Source organism: Ricinus communis, chromosome 7 (assembly GCF_019578655.1).
Source record: "Ricinus communis isolate WT05 ecotype wild-type chromosome 7, ASM1957865v1, whole genome shotgun sequence".
NCBI classification, from domain to species: Eukaryota; Viridiplantae; Streptophyta; class Magnoliopsida; order Malpighiales; family Euphorbiaceae; genus Ricinus; species Ricinus communis.
In genome coordinates, this window is record NC_063262.1 from 8,149,786 (window position 1) to 8,165,925 (window position 16,140).

Sequence of the window (16,140 nt, forward strand, 5' to 3'; positions counted from 1 at the left end):
AATATGGATGCTAACTTTCTGAATTATTTCCTTTCTCCTAAGACATTTGTATCTTTGTAAGATATCAGCAAATGACAAGTAATCCTCAACTTTGAACTTAGCCGAAGAAAGAAAAGTGGGGTGGAGCCTGGAGGGGACTAGCTTCATTGAAATTTGTTCAGAATTATTTTCCTCATTTCTCATCTCCATTCCTCCCCTCTGTTTCCATTTCTTTTTCTTCTGAATATAAAGGACCCTACAGTTGTGTAGCGTTCTGTTAAATCTTTTCTAAGTTCATCTTCCTACAACTTATGCTTGTAAAATTCTTTTATGGTATGAATTAGCCTTTTCGCAATTCTTTCGGACATTGCCTTATTATCAAATGATATAGAAACACAAGATATCTGATATTTTGTGCTTCACAGAATGAATGGTATATGGCCAAGGTGGACTATGATACCATTAAATCATATAATTTTCTGAATGTGAAATTAAAAAATAAGAATTCATACAGGCAGGAATATAGGAAAAGTAAACTCTTCTGCCTGTAGAATTATGCAGCTTTCTCAATAGCTTCGATGCATTCTAGTACAGTTGCCTTGTTTGTCATTGCTTTCATTAGGGCTTCGTGAAGTAGCTTGTTATTTTTAATGAGAGACCCAGCAAACAGAACCTGCATTACTTTCACTCATCATTAGCTTCCAATCATCACAATAATTCAAATGCATTGCCATTTACTTTTCTTTCTAATGCAGTCTTGTAGTACTCAGAAATTAAGAGAAACCAGAAAATACTGCAGGATTTTGTGATGTTGCATTAATTTGCAAAGGAAACAAGGGAAAGTAATAAATAAAAACACTATGCATGCTAGTTAGGCAAGCAATTACTTACAGCCCATCTGGTAAGATTTTGTTGCTGATCTTTGCTAAGTTGTGGTCTGCTTCTATTTATAAATCTCTGTGAAAAGGTAAAATTTTCATTAATTTACAGTTTACATTTAGGTACTATCTCCCAGAATACCTCGACTCCTGATTAGTTATGCATAATTTTGCATACCTGAAGGGTGAAAAGATCAGCAGATTGACCAACCACTTTGTCATACTGAAGCCCTTCTGCAGCAAGTCCAGCCATTGCTACAACAGCCAACCTGATGAAGTGTAGTGTTTAGCTTAATCTCTTCTATGACCCCGAAAAATTCTTGACAGTATAGGCATAACTGATAGATAGAGAAATGGGTTTACAAAAATTCTGTACTTTGATACTGAATATTAAGTTCAAATCTTTAAATAGGCAACCTGTCTAGTTCCTTGGAGTCGAGTTGCCCACTGTATATCAATTTTTCCAGCTTTTCATCAATTAGATTTACATGCTCTTTCCCAATATCTAGTGAGTAATCCAGTATAGGAAGGCCAAGCAAATAGGCAACTGAAATGCAAAGGAGCTTTATATCATCAACTGGCACAAGAATCAGGAATAATTCTATGTAGAATGTAGCAGATAAAGAGGGAGTACTCAAAAAATGAGCTGCTTCATGTCTAGCTATCCTCTCTTGATAATCAGGAAATAATGTTGAGAAGCTACTGATAGCAGCTTGTAGAAGCCTACAAATGATTTATAAACGGCATCTGTCAGCTTCTCATACAAAAGTTAATGAAAAGGAAACAGACTCATATATTATAATTGCAATAAAAATCTCAAGAAAGTTGCATCTGAACAGCTACTAGCTCTTACCCAGGAGAGATGCTCCCTACTGCCAAGACTATTAAAGAAATGCTGCCAATCAAATATGGAACGAAGAAGCCCCAATCCTGCAATGATAATACCATTAGTACATACACCCCTAATAAAGAAAAAAATGGTTTAAGATATTCTCATATCTTAATTTTTGAATAATAAGTTAAGAGTAGACAGAGAATCATCTTAAAATGACACATAAAAGTAGATGCAATTTTCTCCTCTTTCAAGTTATACACATAGATACTGTGGAAGAGTTGTTTCCTTGCATAGCAAACATGGAAAACACTTCTATTGCATGAATTTCATTCCTTTCTCAATTCCAGAGCCAACTGAACATGGACAGGAAAATGGTTTAAGGCTTACCCCAGGAAGCTGGCCAGCAAGAACTCCCAAAAAACCTGTTGATCCCACTACTGTGAAAAGAAAAGCTGCCTGTATTAATGAAAGACATAAAAAAACTATATGAATGGTATGTAGTTTGAAACTAAACTTGACGCTCATCTAATTTATTCTTGTTACGGTACTTACATCATTTCGAACACTTGGAATAGCCAGATTTTCTGCATTTTTTATTCCAAGAGTTGTAAGTTCACGGATAGATGTCTGGGGACAAAAAGTTTTGAGAATATATCAAACAATTTGTACAGTGAAGAATTAACAAATTCTGGAAAAATAATAAAATTATAATTCATATACATGTGTTGCTAAGATTTGAGTAGCAGTACTATCCCAGAACTTCATGCTTGTAATGGAGACTGACCGTACGACGAGAGACATACGGCTGAGAACTCCAGTTCTTAGCCCAACCATCTTCCCTTAGCTGATCAAGTGCTTCTTTCACAGCATTGCTGTCTTTCTGCATCAATTTAATATATGAACAAAACCCATTTTAAGGAACAATTTTCTGACCCAAAAACACGTTTAAATCAAAAGAATATTGCATTGAACCTCTTACACGCTTCCGTTGTTAATATAATGAAGAACCCACCTTAGCAATAGCGGCTTGGAGGGTGTTGAGATCAACACCAGGAGCAGCAGAAGATGCTCTGATTCGGAATTTATGATGATGGTAATGCAGAGCAGGATTGGAGAGAGAAGAAGAAGAAGCCATCAAACTTAAACTAACCATTTTAGTGAGTTATATGATTGAGTGATTTAGTTTTTGGGATAATATAATGAAGCAGCAGCAACAGGCAACAGAACAGCAGCGGATAAGATTTGAGTTTGGCGCGCGGAGGAGTTTGATACACGTGGGCTTAAAGAAATGTTAGAATTTGCTGAGAATGTGAAGACGCCCACTCGACTCGACACTCTTGTTATATATAGTAAAATCTCCCAAATTATAAGACGGAACCTAGTATATATAGCTTTGAGGACTTAAGAGTTCCCTCGGTACCGTTTTAATTGTAAAAAAGATTGTATCAGCGCATGACTCATGCGACACACACTGATGCGCGTCAGACGCTGATATGCACATCAGACCCTGAATGCATATATCAAACGCTGATATAATTTAAAAAAAAAATAATTTATGTTCATTGATTTTATATCAAATGCTCGTTAATTTATATTCATTAAACATGTGTTAAATGTTCATTGTTTAAACGTAAAATGTTTATTATTTGTTAATTTAATTTTGTTGAAAAGATATGTATTACAATATAAATATTTGTAGTATAACTTAGTTTGATTTTTTTTTTTTATTTACCAACTGTGTAAGGACGATTTTTGTTATGTTTATATTATATATGTTCATTTGAATGAATTAGTGGTATAATTTTCATTAACGATGAATATCTATTGATAAACTAATGAATATTATGCCTATAAATAATGAATATTTATATCAATCATAAATTATTTTCAATATCTATCACAAAAATAATTCATAAATAATCAATATTTTAATTTGAGAATATTGATGAACATTATATATCCAGACAATATACATTGTTGAATAATACATCAAACAAAATGAATATGAACATTAACCATAATGAATATTAAGTTCACTGATAATGAATATTTCAATAGAAAGAAAATTAATTATGGTAGAACATTACATCTAATGGATATTATACATATAGAAAATAAATATTTTAGTACATGTAAATGAACAAAAAATATTAATATGTATATAGTCTAATAAAAAAATTTTGACATGTATTATTATATTATGATACAAATCATTTTTAATTTTAACACTTATAGTTATTATTAACACATAGAATTTAAGTTTATATATAATTTTTATAAATTTATTTTATTATAATTTAAAAATTTTAAAAATAATGAAGACGTGGGAACAAAAGTTCCTGCATTATACACTTTAGAGGTAGAATGCACCACATATCTTAGAAAGAAAATGCATCACACGTGTGTTATGGACTCCGGTCCATGTTATAACAATTGAAATTTGTATGCAAATTATAAGATGGACCCATATGCATATAGTTTTATGAACCTCGGGGTCCATCCGGCATCATTTTACTTGTACAAATATTTGTGTTTTAAGTTTTACATGATGCACGTTAGATGTTGACATAATTTTTTTTTGAAAAATAATTTATATTCATTATTTATTAATTTAATTTTATTAAAAACGTTAATTATTTATTATTTATTAACTTAATTTTGTTAAAAAGACATGTATACCACAATATAAATATTTATAGTATAATTTTGGTTTGATATTTTCTTAATTTACTAATTGTATAAAAATGATCTATGTTATGTCTATATTATATATGTTCATTTGAATGGATTAGTGGATATGATTTTCATCAATGACGAATATCCATTGACAAACTAATGAACATTATGCCTATAAATTATGAATGTTTATATCAATCATAAAATATTTTCAATATGCATCATAAAAATAATAAAAACTTTCATAAATAGTTAATATTTTTATTTGAGAATATTGATGAATATATACAGAAAATGAACATTGCAGTATTAGATAATGAACATTAATATTAACACTGATGAATAATACATTAAACAAAATGAACATAAACATTAACCCTAATGAATATTAAGTTTAAATATAAAAAAAATTAATTATTATAGAATATCACATCTAATGGATATTATACATATAGAAAATAAATATTTTAGTATATGTAAAATGAACAAAAAAAATTAATATATATCTAGTCTAATAAAAATATTTTGACATGTGTTACTATATTTTAATACATATGATTCTTAATTTTAGCATGCGTACTTATTATTAACACGTAGAATTTAAGTTTATGTATAATTTTATAGTTTTTTAATTTATTTATAGCTTTTATATTTTTATATTGATAAAATATTAAAATATAAAAAAAATAACAAAGACGTTAAAAATATTTAATTTTCTATTATTTTTAAATATTTTAGTTAATTATAAAGTATTAAAAATTTATTTAATTTTATAAAATTTAATTTATATTATTATTTATAATCAAAATAATTAAGACGGTCGTACAACAGGAGGGTAAATGATTAGTTTTTATAAATATATAAAAAGATATATTTAAAATATTATTTTAAATATAATATTAATTTTAAATTCATTTAATTACAATTAAAAATTAAAATTTCATGTGTAAAAAATAAATACACATGTCAAAACAAAAATCTTTCAAATAATGGTAATAAAATAATTATAACAATCATATAACATATAAATAAATGACTAGTTCTTATAAATATTTATGAAAAATTTAAAAAATTATTGTTAATATAATAATTTTTATAAATTTAATTTATCATAATTTAAAAAATTGAAACGGTACAATTTTTGAAAAAATATGAAAAATCAAGGACAAAAATCTCCCCATTATACAATTTGAAGGTTGTTATACTCTCCCATTCTCTCCACTCACACCCACGTGCGGCTTATAAACTCCGGTGCATGTTATATGCATTGATAAAATCTTTCTAGGCTTTTTCCAAAAGCAAGAAATTGTGATGTAAAATTTTATTTTTTTGCCAATTTTTAAATAATTTTTAATTAAACTGCACTGCACTATAATTTTTTTGATACTTTTTAATATATTTTAATTAGTGTTAAATATCTTTTTTAATTTTATTTTAATTATATCTTTATATATTTTAAACTATATTTTAGTATAATTTTAGTATATTATTGCATATTTTTTTAAATATAACATCTCATGTCATCAAAGGCGTTAATTGCTATAAAAAAAACATGTAATATCATTCGATTCACAAATAATAAATATAAAGATATAAAATAAAAACGGTAAATCTATTTTATTTAGTTGATTTCACAGTAATACAAGTTAAAATAATATTTTTTTAGTAGTTTATTGATATATTTTTAATATCTTTTTTCAGATGAAATTTAAAAAAAAAATTATAATAATACAAGTTAAATTAATAAATTTTCGGTATCTTTTAAATATATTTTTAGTATATTTTTTTGACAAAATTTTAAAAATAAAAAGATATAAAATAAAAATTAGAATCACAGTAATACAACTTAAAAATAATATCCTTTTGACATTTCTTAGGAATACTTTTAGTATCTTTATTGAATGAAACTCTGAAAAAAAATTATAATAATACAAGTTAAGATAAATAAAATTTTGGTATCTTTTAGGTATATACATTTAATATTTTTTCTAACAAAATTATTAAAAAAAAGATATAAAAGAAAAAATAAATTCATAATACTACAAATTAAAAATAATATCATTTCGCTACCTTTTAGGTATATTATTGGTATATTTTAAAAATAAAAACTTATAAATAAATCTTTTTTTCTTTTGACCATAAAAGTAATTCTTTTAAAAAGGATAATGCCCTGTAGAATTTCTTCACTTTTCTACTGTGACGGCCTTGCCTGGACAAGCGATCCGATGAGGGTGGGAAGTGAACGCCAGGGCAAACATAGGATGCCTAGACAAGAAGCGGCTTCTAGCAGGCTTCTAAGATGTCAGTACTCTAAGGTACGGGGGTACATGAATTTAATCGAATTGCACATCGAAATGAAGTAGGGAATGGTTGATAACAAATATGTAAAGAGTTTGAACTAATCACACGAGGTGTTTTTTTGTTGTTTGACTGTGGAGTTGAAGGAACTCCAAAGTTAAACATACTTGGTTCATAAAAATTCCAAGATAGGGGACCTCTTGGAAAGTTCTTTGGGACTAAGATAATTTTATTATTATAAATTAATAAAGGTATTACCTATAGAAAGAATTTATTATAACTTAATTATCCTCCTCTAGTCATGCTTTTGATACCAAATTAATTCTATTATTACAAAAAAATTATAACTTATTAATAAAAATAGTGACTAGGTCTTTTTTTTTTAATTTAATTATTATACTTTTGATATTAAACTAATTTTATTTTATAAGGAGATTATACTTTAACAAAGATGTAATTACAAAAATCTTTATTTGAATTTAATTATCTTGCTATAATTATACTCTTGATACCAAACTAAGTATTCAAAGTGTAGGAAAAGAAAATAAATTTTTTAACATATTTATTGTTATTGCAAGAAGTAATATAAAAGTAAGGCATGCACTATTGGAATAATAATTCAACGTTAAAGAGAAGAGATGGATACAATTTAAAAAACATTATTACATGGAGAAACGAGAGAGATATGGTTTCAAAAATGTTTTGACTTCAAAAAGGAAACCGGAAAATTTAAAGATGTAGTTAAATATTTAAAGAATAGATTATTAACACCAAATTAAAATAATAATATTAAGTACTTATTAAAATAAAACAATAGTTAAATATAATTATTTTCTTATAATATCATATGTTATAATCAAAATAAGATATTTTGAATTATAAATCTAAATTAAAATATTAATAATTATGTATTAACACAAATAAATTACCTGTATATATAAAACTAGGATATTAGAAAGACGTTAGATTAAGTAAATTACTTATACAACTAGTCATTTACCCATGCATTGCACAATTGTTATTATTATTTCGATTATAAAATCAAGTTGATAGATACAATTTAATAAAATATTTAATTTTTAATTAATAATATTTTAAAAATAATAGCAAACTAACTACTTTTAAATATTCTTTTTGATTTTTTTAAAATTTTAAAATTTTGTCAGTGTAATAATATAAAGAATTCTAAAAATAATTATTAGTATTATATGAACTAATAATATTAAGATAATTGATATTACTATTTTTTTGAATTAAAAATTTATTATATAATAAAAAACTAATTTTTTATTAAATATAATATTAAAATATTATTTTTTAGAATTAGAATTATTATCCAATTAGAAAACTAATTTATTAGTTAATATAATATTAAAATATAATTAATAATCTATTTTTAAGTATTATAGTGAGTATTTAATTAGGGATGTAATTTATTAATCAATAAACTAATAGAAAAAACTATAAGATCGCTTGAATCCCATGTGTAAAAAATAAGTACATATATCAAAATAAATAGGAATACATGTCAAAAATTAAGCACACATGTCAAAAAAACTTTAAGTCCTAAAAATTAATATATATTAGTCATTTAACTATGCGTTGCAATGCCGTTATTATTATTTTTCAATTATAAAATTAAATTTATATATACAAATTAATAATTTTTTTATATTTAATATTAATTTATAATATTTCAAAAAATAAAAATAAAATAACTATTTTTAGATGTCCTTAATTTTCTTTTAAAATCTTAAAATTTTATTAATGCAATAATATAAAAATTATCTTAAGAATATTTATTAATTTAATTCTAATATTATATAAATGAATACTATATTAATATTTTTTAGAATTAAAAATTATTATATAATTAAATATTGATTTATTAGTGAATATAATATTTAAAGATATTATTTTCTATAATTAAAATTATTATTTAATTAAGAAATTAATTTATTAATCAATATATTATTAAATATAATTAATATGTTTCTCAAAATAATTACTATCTAACTAGAAATCTAATTAATTATTAATATATTATTTCTTAAAATTAAAATTAATGTTTAATTAGAAATGTAAGTTATTAATTAATAAATTAATAGAAAAAATCATAAAATTATACATAAGCTTGAATTCCACGTGTCAAAATAAGTACTCATGTCAAAATAAAAATTTTATGTATCAAAAATTAAGCATACAAGTAAAAAAAATATTAAAATTTTAGAAATTAATATATATATATATATATATATATATATATATATATATATATATATATATATATATATATATATATATATATATATATATATAGATTAAGATTAGTATTTATGAAGAAAGATCATAAATACTATTATTATAATTAATTACTATTATGGATCGTATTTTAGTTAGTTTATTATATATACTAATTTAAGCTCATCACTCGTGTACGTGCATGACCAATTATTATAAAACTTATAATATAAATGTATTTTATACTTTAATATATCATATAATTATTTAATTAAATGTATTATTATTGTTATTATTATTATTTTTTTTTATTTAATATAATTTTATAAATTTAAAAGTCTTGATGTGTCTAACTTAGTATCTGCAAGTGCATGAACCGTTTTTATAGTAAAACATTCCGAGATCGATATCTTAAGAAACTATGAGGCCACTTATTATATAGACTAATTATTAACATAAAATAATAAAAATAAATCTAAATACCCTAAAGTAGTATTTTGAAAAATAAAATATTCATAAAATAAAGTAACAGAACAATAAATAAATATGCAATGCAAATGCTTATAATTTAAAACTATATGCTAAAGCGAGTATTTAATCTAGCCATTTACTTAGTAATCTTATTGTTATATTTTAAGCCTAGATCTAATGAATGAGATGGTGATATGCATTTCTTTAGCTACTTAAACTAATGATGCAACTAAAATCTCTTATACTAAAAATTATCATTAAATTGATATGATGGTTAACAAACAATAATAAATAAAACTAATAGAGATATGAAGATAAAAAGATCACTCATTAAATAAATAACAAAGTTCATATATAAGTAAAAAGGTAAACTAAATACTTATGAAAACTAGCCTAACATATTTAATCCAAAATCATAGTATTAAATAAAAAGACATAAAAATAAGACTGAAAATAAAGCTCCCTTAAAATTCAGAATCCTTCAAGTAGAAAAATGATTGATCCTCACTCTCTATATTTTGAAAAGTTGCTTAGATTTTAAAAGAACAATGAAAAACTAAAGCTAAAATATTTGTGTAAAATGTACAGTAGAGAATTGCAAAAATAGGAATAGTGGACAGATTAAGGTGGAAGATGTAGAACGATTAAAAATTAATAAAATAATAATTTTTAAAAAATATAAATCGGAGATGAATTAAAAAATAAAAATAATATTTGTATTATTTCAAATTTTAAATATAATTATATTGAGTTTCGAATCATATACCGATTTTATATACAAATAATTTTGAACTTATATTATTTTTAATTTTTGACTATCCGAGACTTTGATTGATTAGGCTCGGATTATTCACTTTGATTTCAGTTCGATTTAAGTTTGTCATTTAAGATTTAGTAAAATTCGATCTCAACTTTAACCTATTAATAAGTTTCAAATTTAAACAAATCATATTACAAAAGAGTTAGATAAATTTTTTGGATTTGGATCACTAAGAGAATAAGACTCTTAATGAGCTTCAAGAACACTATACTTTTACAGGATTGTACATCTTTGTATATAGCTATATTGAGATATATATATATATATATATATATAATGGATACTGTTAGATTTCTACGATCAACTATTAGTATATCTTAGATTTTCAATAATAAAACATTACTTATTTAGTGATTTAGTTTAAAACGTAGTAAAATGAATATGTATCTTATCTTATTAGAAAAAAGCAATTATTTTATTTTTAAATTTATAAGATTCTTAAAAGTATTCAAATTGTTCATAAATGATTTTATAATTGAAAATGTATATAATAATCTCCAATAATAATAAATAATATTATTATTTGTAAACATTAAAAAAGTAAACTACGTTCTTTTGTGTGCTACATTATCTGTATAAAATTTATTTATCATTATAGATAATAAATTAATATTATTTTAAATTAATTTATGAGTTTTATATACCCTTCTACTAGTTTATTTTATTAATGAATTTATATATAACTTTTAATTATTTATATAAGTTAAAATTATATAGGTAAGTTTTATATTTATTAAGCATTATCGATTAAATTTTAGAAATAAATAAAAAAATTAATAAATTAAAATAAAATATCTTGTTGGTTGATAACTAACTATTACATAGTTAGGTAACTTAACATCCAATTATTTGAATAAGTGATAAAAATTAAAATAAGATCAATTGTTATAGATTTATAAGATACCTTATGGTATATTGGAATAATAGCAAAATTTATTATTAAGTTTATGAGCTTTTCGGTTTTATTTTATGAACCTCTTAAATTTTTAATTTAGTTTATTGAATTCTTGTATTTTTATTTTTAGTTTTTATTAAAATAAAAATTAAATAACTGTAATTTAAAAAAAAAATATTTGCACGATGAAAATAATATTTTCTTATCGATTTTAATATATATTTTTTAAAATTCAGTAAAAAGCACGTATCCAATCTCGAAATTTTTCGAGTGAGCTTAGAGGGACTGGGCGGTTGAACCGATAAATAGAGTCTCCTAAAGGTTGAAGATAGACCAGTGAGTGGGCCTCTTTTGTTGGCCTCATGGTGTTATCTGTCATGAGCTAAATATTTAGGTCTCGTCTTATTAGTGTGTTTTCTTTAGAAGAAAAAAGTTTTACAGTTAGAAAAGACTGTTCATGATATTTTAATAATTTTTATTTTTCTAATTTTTCCTTCAAAATTTCGTTAAAAAATACTAAAAGTATCCGAAAGATATTATTTCTAACTTAGATTATTATGACCTTAATTCAATTCATTATTTTTTTAGCACTAGAAAAATTATTAAAAATATATCTAAAAAATATTGAAAAATTATTTATTTTAATTTTAATTTTATAAATTTTTTCTTTATAGAATTTTATCCAAAAGAAAGTATTAAAAATATACCTATAAAATACAGTCAAAATATATTTTAAATTTTTATTTTTATATTGGTATTCATGAATTGAATAACATTATATGTTTTTTGTAGCAACTAATGTGTTTTAACAACATAAAAATGTGTGTTTTAAATAATATATTAAAATATACAAAAAATATTACTAAATGTAGTTTAAAATACATAAAGATGTACTTAAAATAAAACTAAAAAAATCATTTAATGGTAACAAAAACATACTAGAATTGGAATTTTTTCTTTCTAAAGATTCTTTATAAAAGATACCATTTTTTACAACAACAATGACATTTTTACCTTAAAACGATAAATTCCTTCAAAAATCTCCTTAACTGATATCTTCAAAAATACATTCTTTTCAATGTCAAGGAAGTCTCTCTCTTGAAAGGTTATTTAATGTAATCACAAAAATGAGAAATGATTAGTGGATTCTTTTTTTTTAGAATTTGTAAATAATTGATTTTTTTTTTTTTTTGCTTTAGGACTTGTATTTTTATATGAATTTAATTTCTTTCTTTAATCTTTAGAAATATATATTTTACATTAAATAATTAATTAAAATTGACAACTTTCTTAAATAATTATTATAAATTTAAAACTTTATGTCATTGTCTATGACACTTTTCAAAAATCTTATCTTCTCAAAATCAAAATTTATAATTTGTCTCATTCAATTTATATTATATAGTTGAATAATTTGTAGCTTGTGTTGGACATTTTTTGAGATAGTATGATAATAAATACTAACTTGTTCATATATTTATCATTCTTTAGGCCTATCTAAACACTCTATTTTGCTTGATCTTTTGAGTGTAGTTTAATTTTAAAAATTTTATAAAATTATAAATTTGAGATTTTACAAGATTAATAAAATTTATCCCTCTAAAAACACAAGCTCACAAATATGATATTACTATAGAATTTTCTATTTATGAAGAGATTTGGAAAAAAACAAAAGTGATGAATATGACTATAAGTTACGAGTTTCTTTATTTATATTATACTATATTTTATTTTTATTTTAGAGGTTTTTATTTTTTATAAGAAAAGATATTTGCTTGATTATTCATATATTACTTTTGTTTACAACATGCATCTTTCTGTTATAGAGAAATTAATTTTTTAATTAAAAGAGAGTAATTTTTTTAATTTTATACAAGTACTTTCACTTCATTTATATTAGAATTTGCTTTTCTTTCTTCCTCCCACCTTAGGATAAGAATTATTATTATTTTTTGAAAGAGGAGAAAATTATCATTATGAGGTGTGAAACTCAATTTTTAATATTTTTAAACATAGAAACATACATTTTCAAAAAAAATATAAATTTCTAACATTTTGAATTTTATTCAATAGATAAATAGCAATTCAAGTTAAAAAAATTGAAGATAAATATTCATAGATATGAAAATTAACAAAACATCAACTAAAAAATAAGTTAGCCTAAAAATTAAAAGACTTCAAACTAAAATAATTTATTTTACATAAAAAAATTTAAAAATAAACTTTTTATATACAAGAAAATCTAATAAATTTCAAGAAAAATTTAAAATGAAATATTTTTTTATAAATAAAAGAAACGGAAATGGCAGAAATTAAAAAAAAAAAAGAAAAAAATTGATACTAAAAAAACTAGTCCAAGGATAAAAATTAAAAATAATTCTTCAAAGATCTTAAAATCAACCAAATATCAACTAAACATCAACTATACTAATTATAAAATCAGTCACACATTAATTAAACATCAACCAAAAATTAACAAGTCATTTATTTTTAAAAATAAATTAAATAAATAGAAATCAAAGAATAAAATTAAAATCTAAACAAACATAGATTAGACAATAAATTTCTTATTTCTGTTATAGATACACTATAAAAAGAATTATGTTTAGCGATAAAAAGAAATTGAAGTATAGACCAAAAGAAAAAGGAAAAAAAAGATATTAAAGATAATTTTTTTATAGTTTGAAAAATCAACTAAACATAAACTACCATATCAAATTAACTAATCATCAACAAAATAGATAATTCAAAATAACTATATAATATCTTAAATTTTTTTGATTTACTATATTTATAGGACTTGATTTTTAAAATAAATAAATAAATAATTCAAGGTGAAGTAATTTAGTAATAACATTATTCTGAATTACATAACTTTTCATATATAATTAAAATAAATATTTAATATAGAGTTTAGTAACAATACTAAAAATAAAATATATAATTTTATGTTAATAAATAATTATTTTAAGTATGGTTAGTATTAAACTATGATAATAATTTGTTTAATTAATTTATTTATATTTTTTAATGAAATTAAAGCAGTAACTGCATTAAATTAATATTTGAATTGTAAATAAATAATAATGATATAAACTTAATTTTATAGTTATTGGCTTAGTGTATTCATAGTCATAGACCAAGTTAATTAGTTGATATGATTCTTTAAATTACTATGTATTAGGGATTTCATGTCATTATAAAAAAAATTCAAATGGTTTATTAATGTCAAAGATCTAATTAATTAAGTGGTTAGTTTAGTTATTTTGATATTGGTTGGAATTAAGTCCAATTCTCTTAGTGAAATATGCATTGACTCGATTTATTAATTTTTTCAGCTTTCTATCAAAATTAATGTTTAATCCTTTAATTTCTTGACTTTCTTTTTTGAATGACTATCCAGTCTTAGTAGCTTGGTGTGATTGTATATCTATATTTCAAATTAATTTCATATTTAAGAAGAAAAATGATAAATTCAATGTAGTAGAATCAAATCTACACTTGAGCGTAGTGTGAAACTCTTATATTACTAAACATAGAAAATAAAATTAATCTATAAATACTAAGATCTAATCTACCAAATGACTAGTTTTAATCATTTTAGTATTAATTGGATTGAAATTAAATATTATTAATATTACTCTATTTTACACTTATTCACTTGACTCTTCCATTAATTAATTAATTAAATTTAATATTATAAATATTTTATCTACAATACTGATTTAAAATTCTCCTCAAACTAAATTAATATATTAACTAGTATTTTTACTTTTGTTTATAAAGAAAAAAGAGCAAATAATATTTAAATAAACAATTAAATAAAAATATGTTGAAATTTATTTTAATTCTTTTATAAAAACATATTTTATTGAGAAGATATTAAAAGGTTATTTTGGAAATAAAATTTGTTGCTCTCCTACTCAGTGCACTTTTTTATCATATATATGACTTACCTTGTAGAACAAAAAAAGTGTAAAAATATAAGTTAAAATTGTAAAATTGTAAGAAAGTAAAATAAGAAAGTATTTTTACAATTATTTATAAAAAAGCGGATGAGGTGTAAATACCCTTTTTTTCTTTAACCCATCCTTTTATCAAACCTCTACTTGTTTATAGGACACTAAGAGTGAGGAAGCGAATTGTCCATAAAGGACGGGTAAAACGGCTGCGTGTAATGATGGCAGGAAGGGGCAAAAAGGCCCTTTTCCGTGAAAAGTCAGTTACGTCCTTACAGAACGACGTCGGTTTAGATAGAAAGAGCTGTGGGTGCAAAAGGAAACGGAAATTGAGCAGGATGTGTAAAGAGCCATAGTTGTACAACAAATTGCAAACTTACCCTCGCTTTTACTGTGCAATCCGTTGTTCATCTGCCACAAGGGTTTTATATCTATACTATTGATTAGCAAAAGTGAAATTTGGGTGGCCAATTAATTTTCTGTCCTAACGACCCCATTTGAAGTGTTGGCATGCTAATATTTTAAAATTTTACTTAATTAAATAAATAGATAATTAATATATATATTTTTTAATTTTAAATAATTAAATATATCAATTATTTAATATTAAAATATAAAATATTTATATATTCATATACATTTAATATAAATTAGTGATATTTTACCATGATTCGAAAGAATATTGTAACAAGCTTTCAGAATTTGAATTATACGTTGGATCTTTTGGCAAAAAGAAAAGAAAAGAAAAAGAAATAGAGCTTTTGGGCATCATCAATTCTTCCAAAACGGGAAATAATTAAGGGTCTCGGAGAAAGTAAGTGTGGCAGCAGCCATGAATGAGCACCGAAGAAAAAGCCCAACCTAGTTTTGGCACACACTTCATCTCACCATCAATTGGCCTTAGTAATATTATAGTGGGAGTAGTGGTCCTCCATTTTTCTCCACCCTTTTTCCATCATTTATGTGTGTGTATATATGATTGGATACCTGACAACATACTGCTTGCTACTCTAGTTGCTTTGCCCAGAAAGAAAAAGAAAAAGAAAAAGAAAAAGAAAACCAAAAAGTTCTGCTATTTTGATCTGTGG

At 23.2% G+C, this 16,140-nt stretch overlaps 1 protein-coding gene across 2 annotated transcripts; it reads right to left on the minus strand.

Annotated features, from left to right (window-relative positions):
* Positions 1–397: 397 nt before the first annotated feature.
* On the minus strand, positions 398–3,044 carry LOC8274927. Of its 2 annotated transcripts, none has more exons than XM_048377097.1 (10): positions 2,705–3,044; positions 2,477–2,572; positions 2,245–2,319; positions 2,080–2,148; positions 1,711–1,787; positions 1,492–1,580; positions 1,275–1,404; positions 1,036–1,126; positions 871–936; positions 398–652 (listed from the first exon to the last, which is right to left on the minus strand). In XM_048377097.1, the coding sequence occupies exons 1-10, from the start codon at positions 2,843–2,845 to the stop codon at positions 533–535; spliced, it is 954 nt and encodes a 317-aa protein (XP_048233054.1). In that variant the 5' UTR covers positions 2,846–3,044; the 3' UTR covers positions 398–532. The 2 variants fall into 2 exon arrangements, with proteins under 2 accessions (XP_048233054.1, XP_048233055.1); XM_048377098.1 differs by having other exon boundaries at positions 2,413–2,572; positions 2,705–2,846.
* Between the last annotated feature and the right edge of the window lie 13,096 nt (positions 3,045–16,140).

What these genes read in the sequence shown, in the direction of transcription:
- LOC8274927 (XM_048377097.1), bottom strand. Translation starts at nt 2,845, where the DNA reads ATGGTTAGTTTAAGTTTGATGGCTTCTTCTTCTTCTCTCTCCAATCCT. An exon ending in CGTATGTCTCTCGTCGTACG is followed by an intron (nt 2,320 to 2,476) that starts GTCAGTCTCCAT and finishes TTTTGTCCCCAG; the next exon opens with ACATCTATCCGTGAACTTAC. An exon ending in AAAATCTTACCAGATGGGCT is followed by an intron (nt 653 to 870) that starts GTAAGTAATTGC and finishes AAAGTAATGCAG; the next exon opens with GTTCTGTTTGCTGGGTCTCT.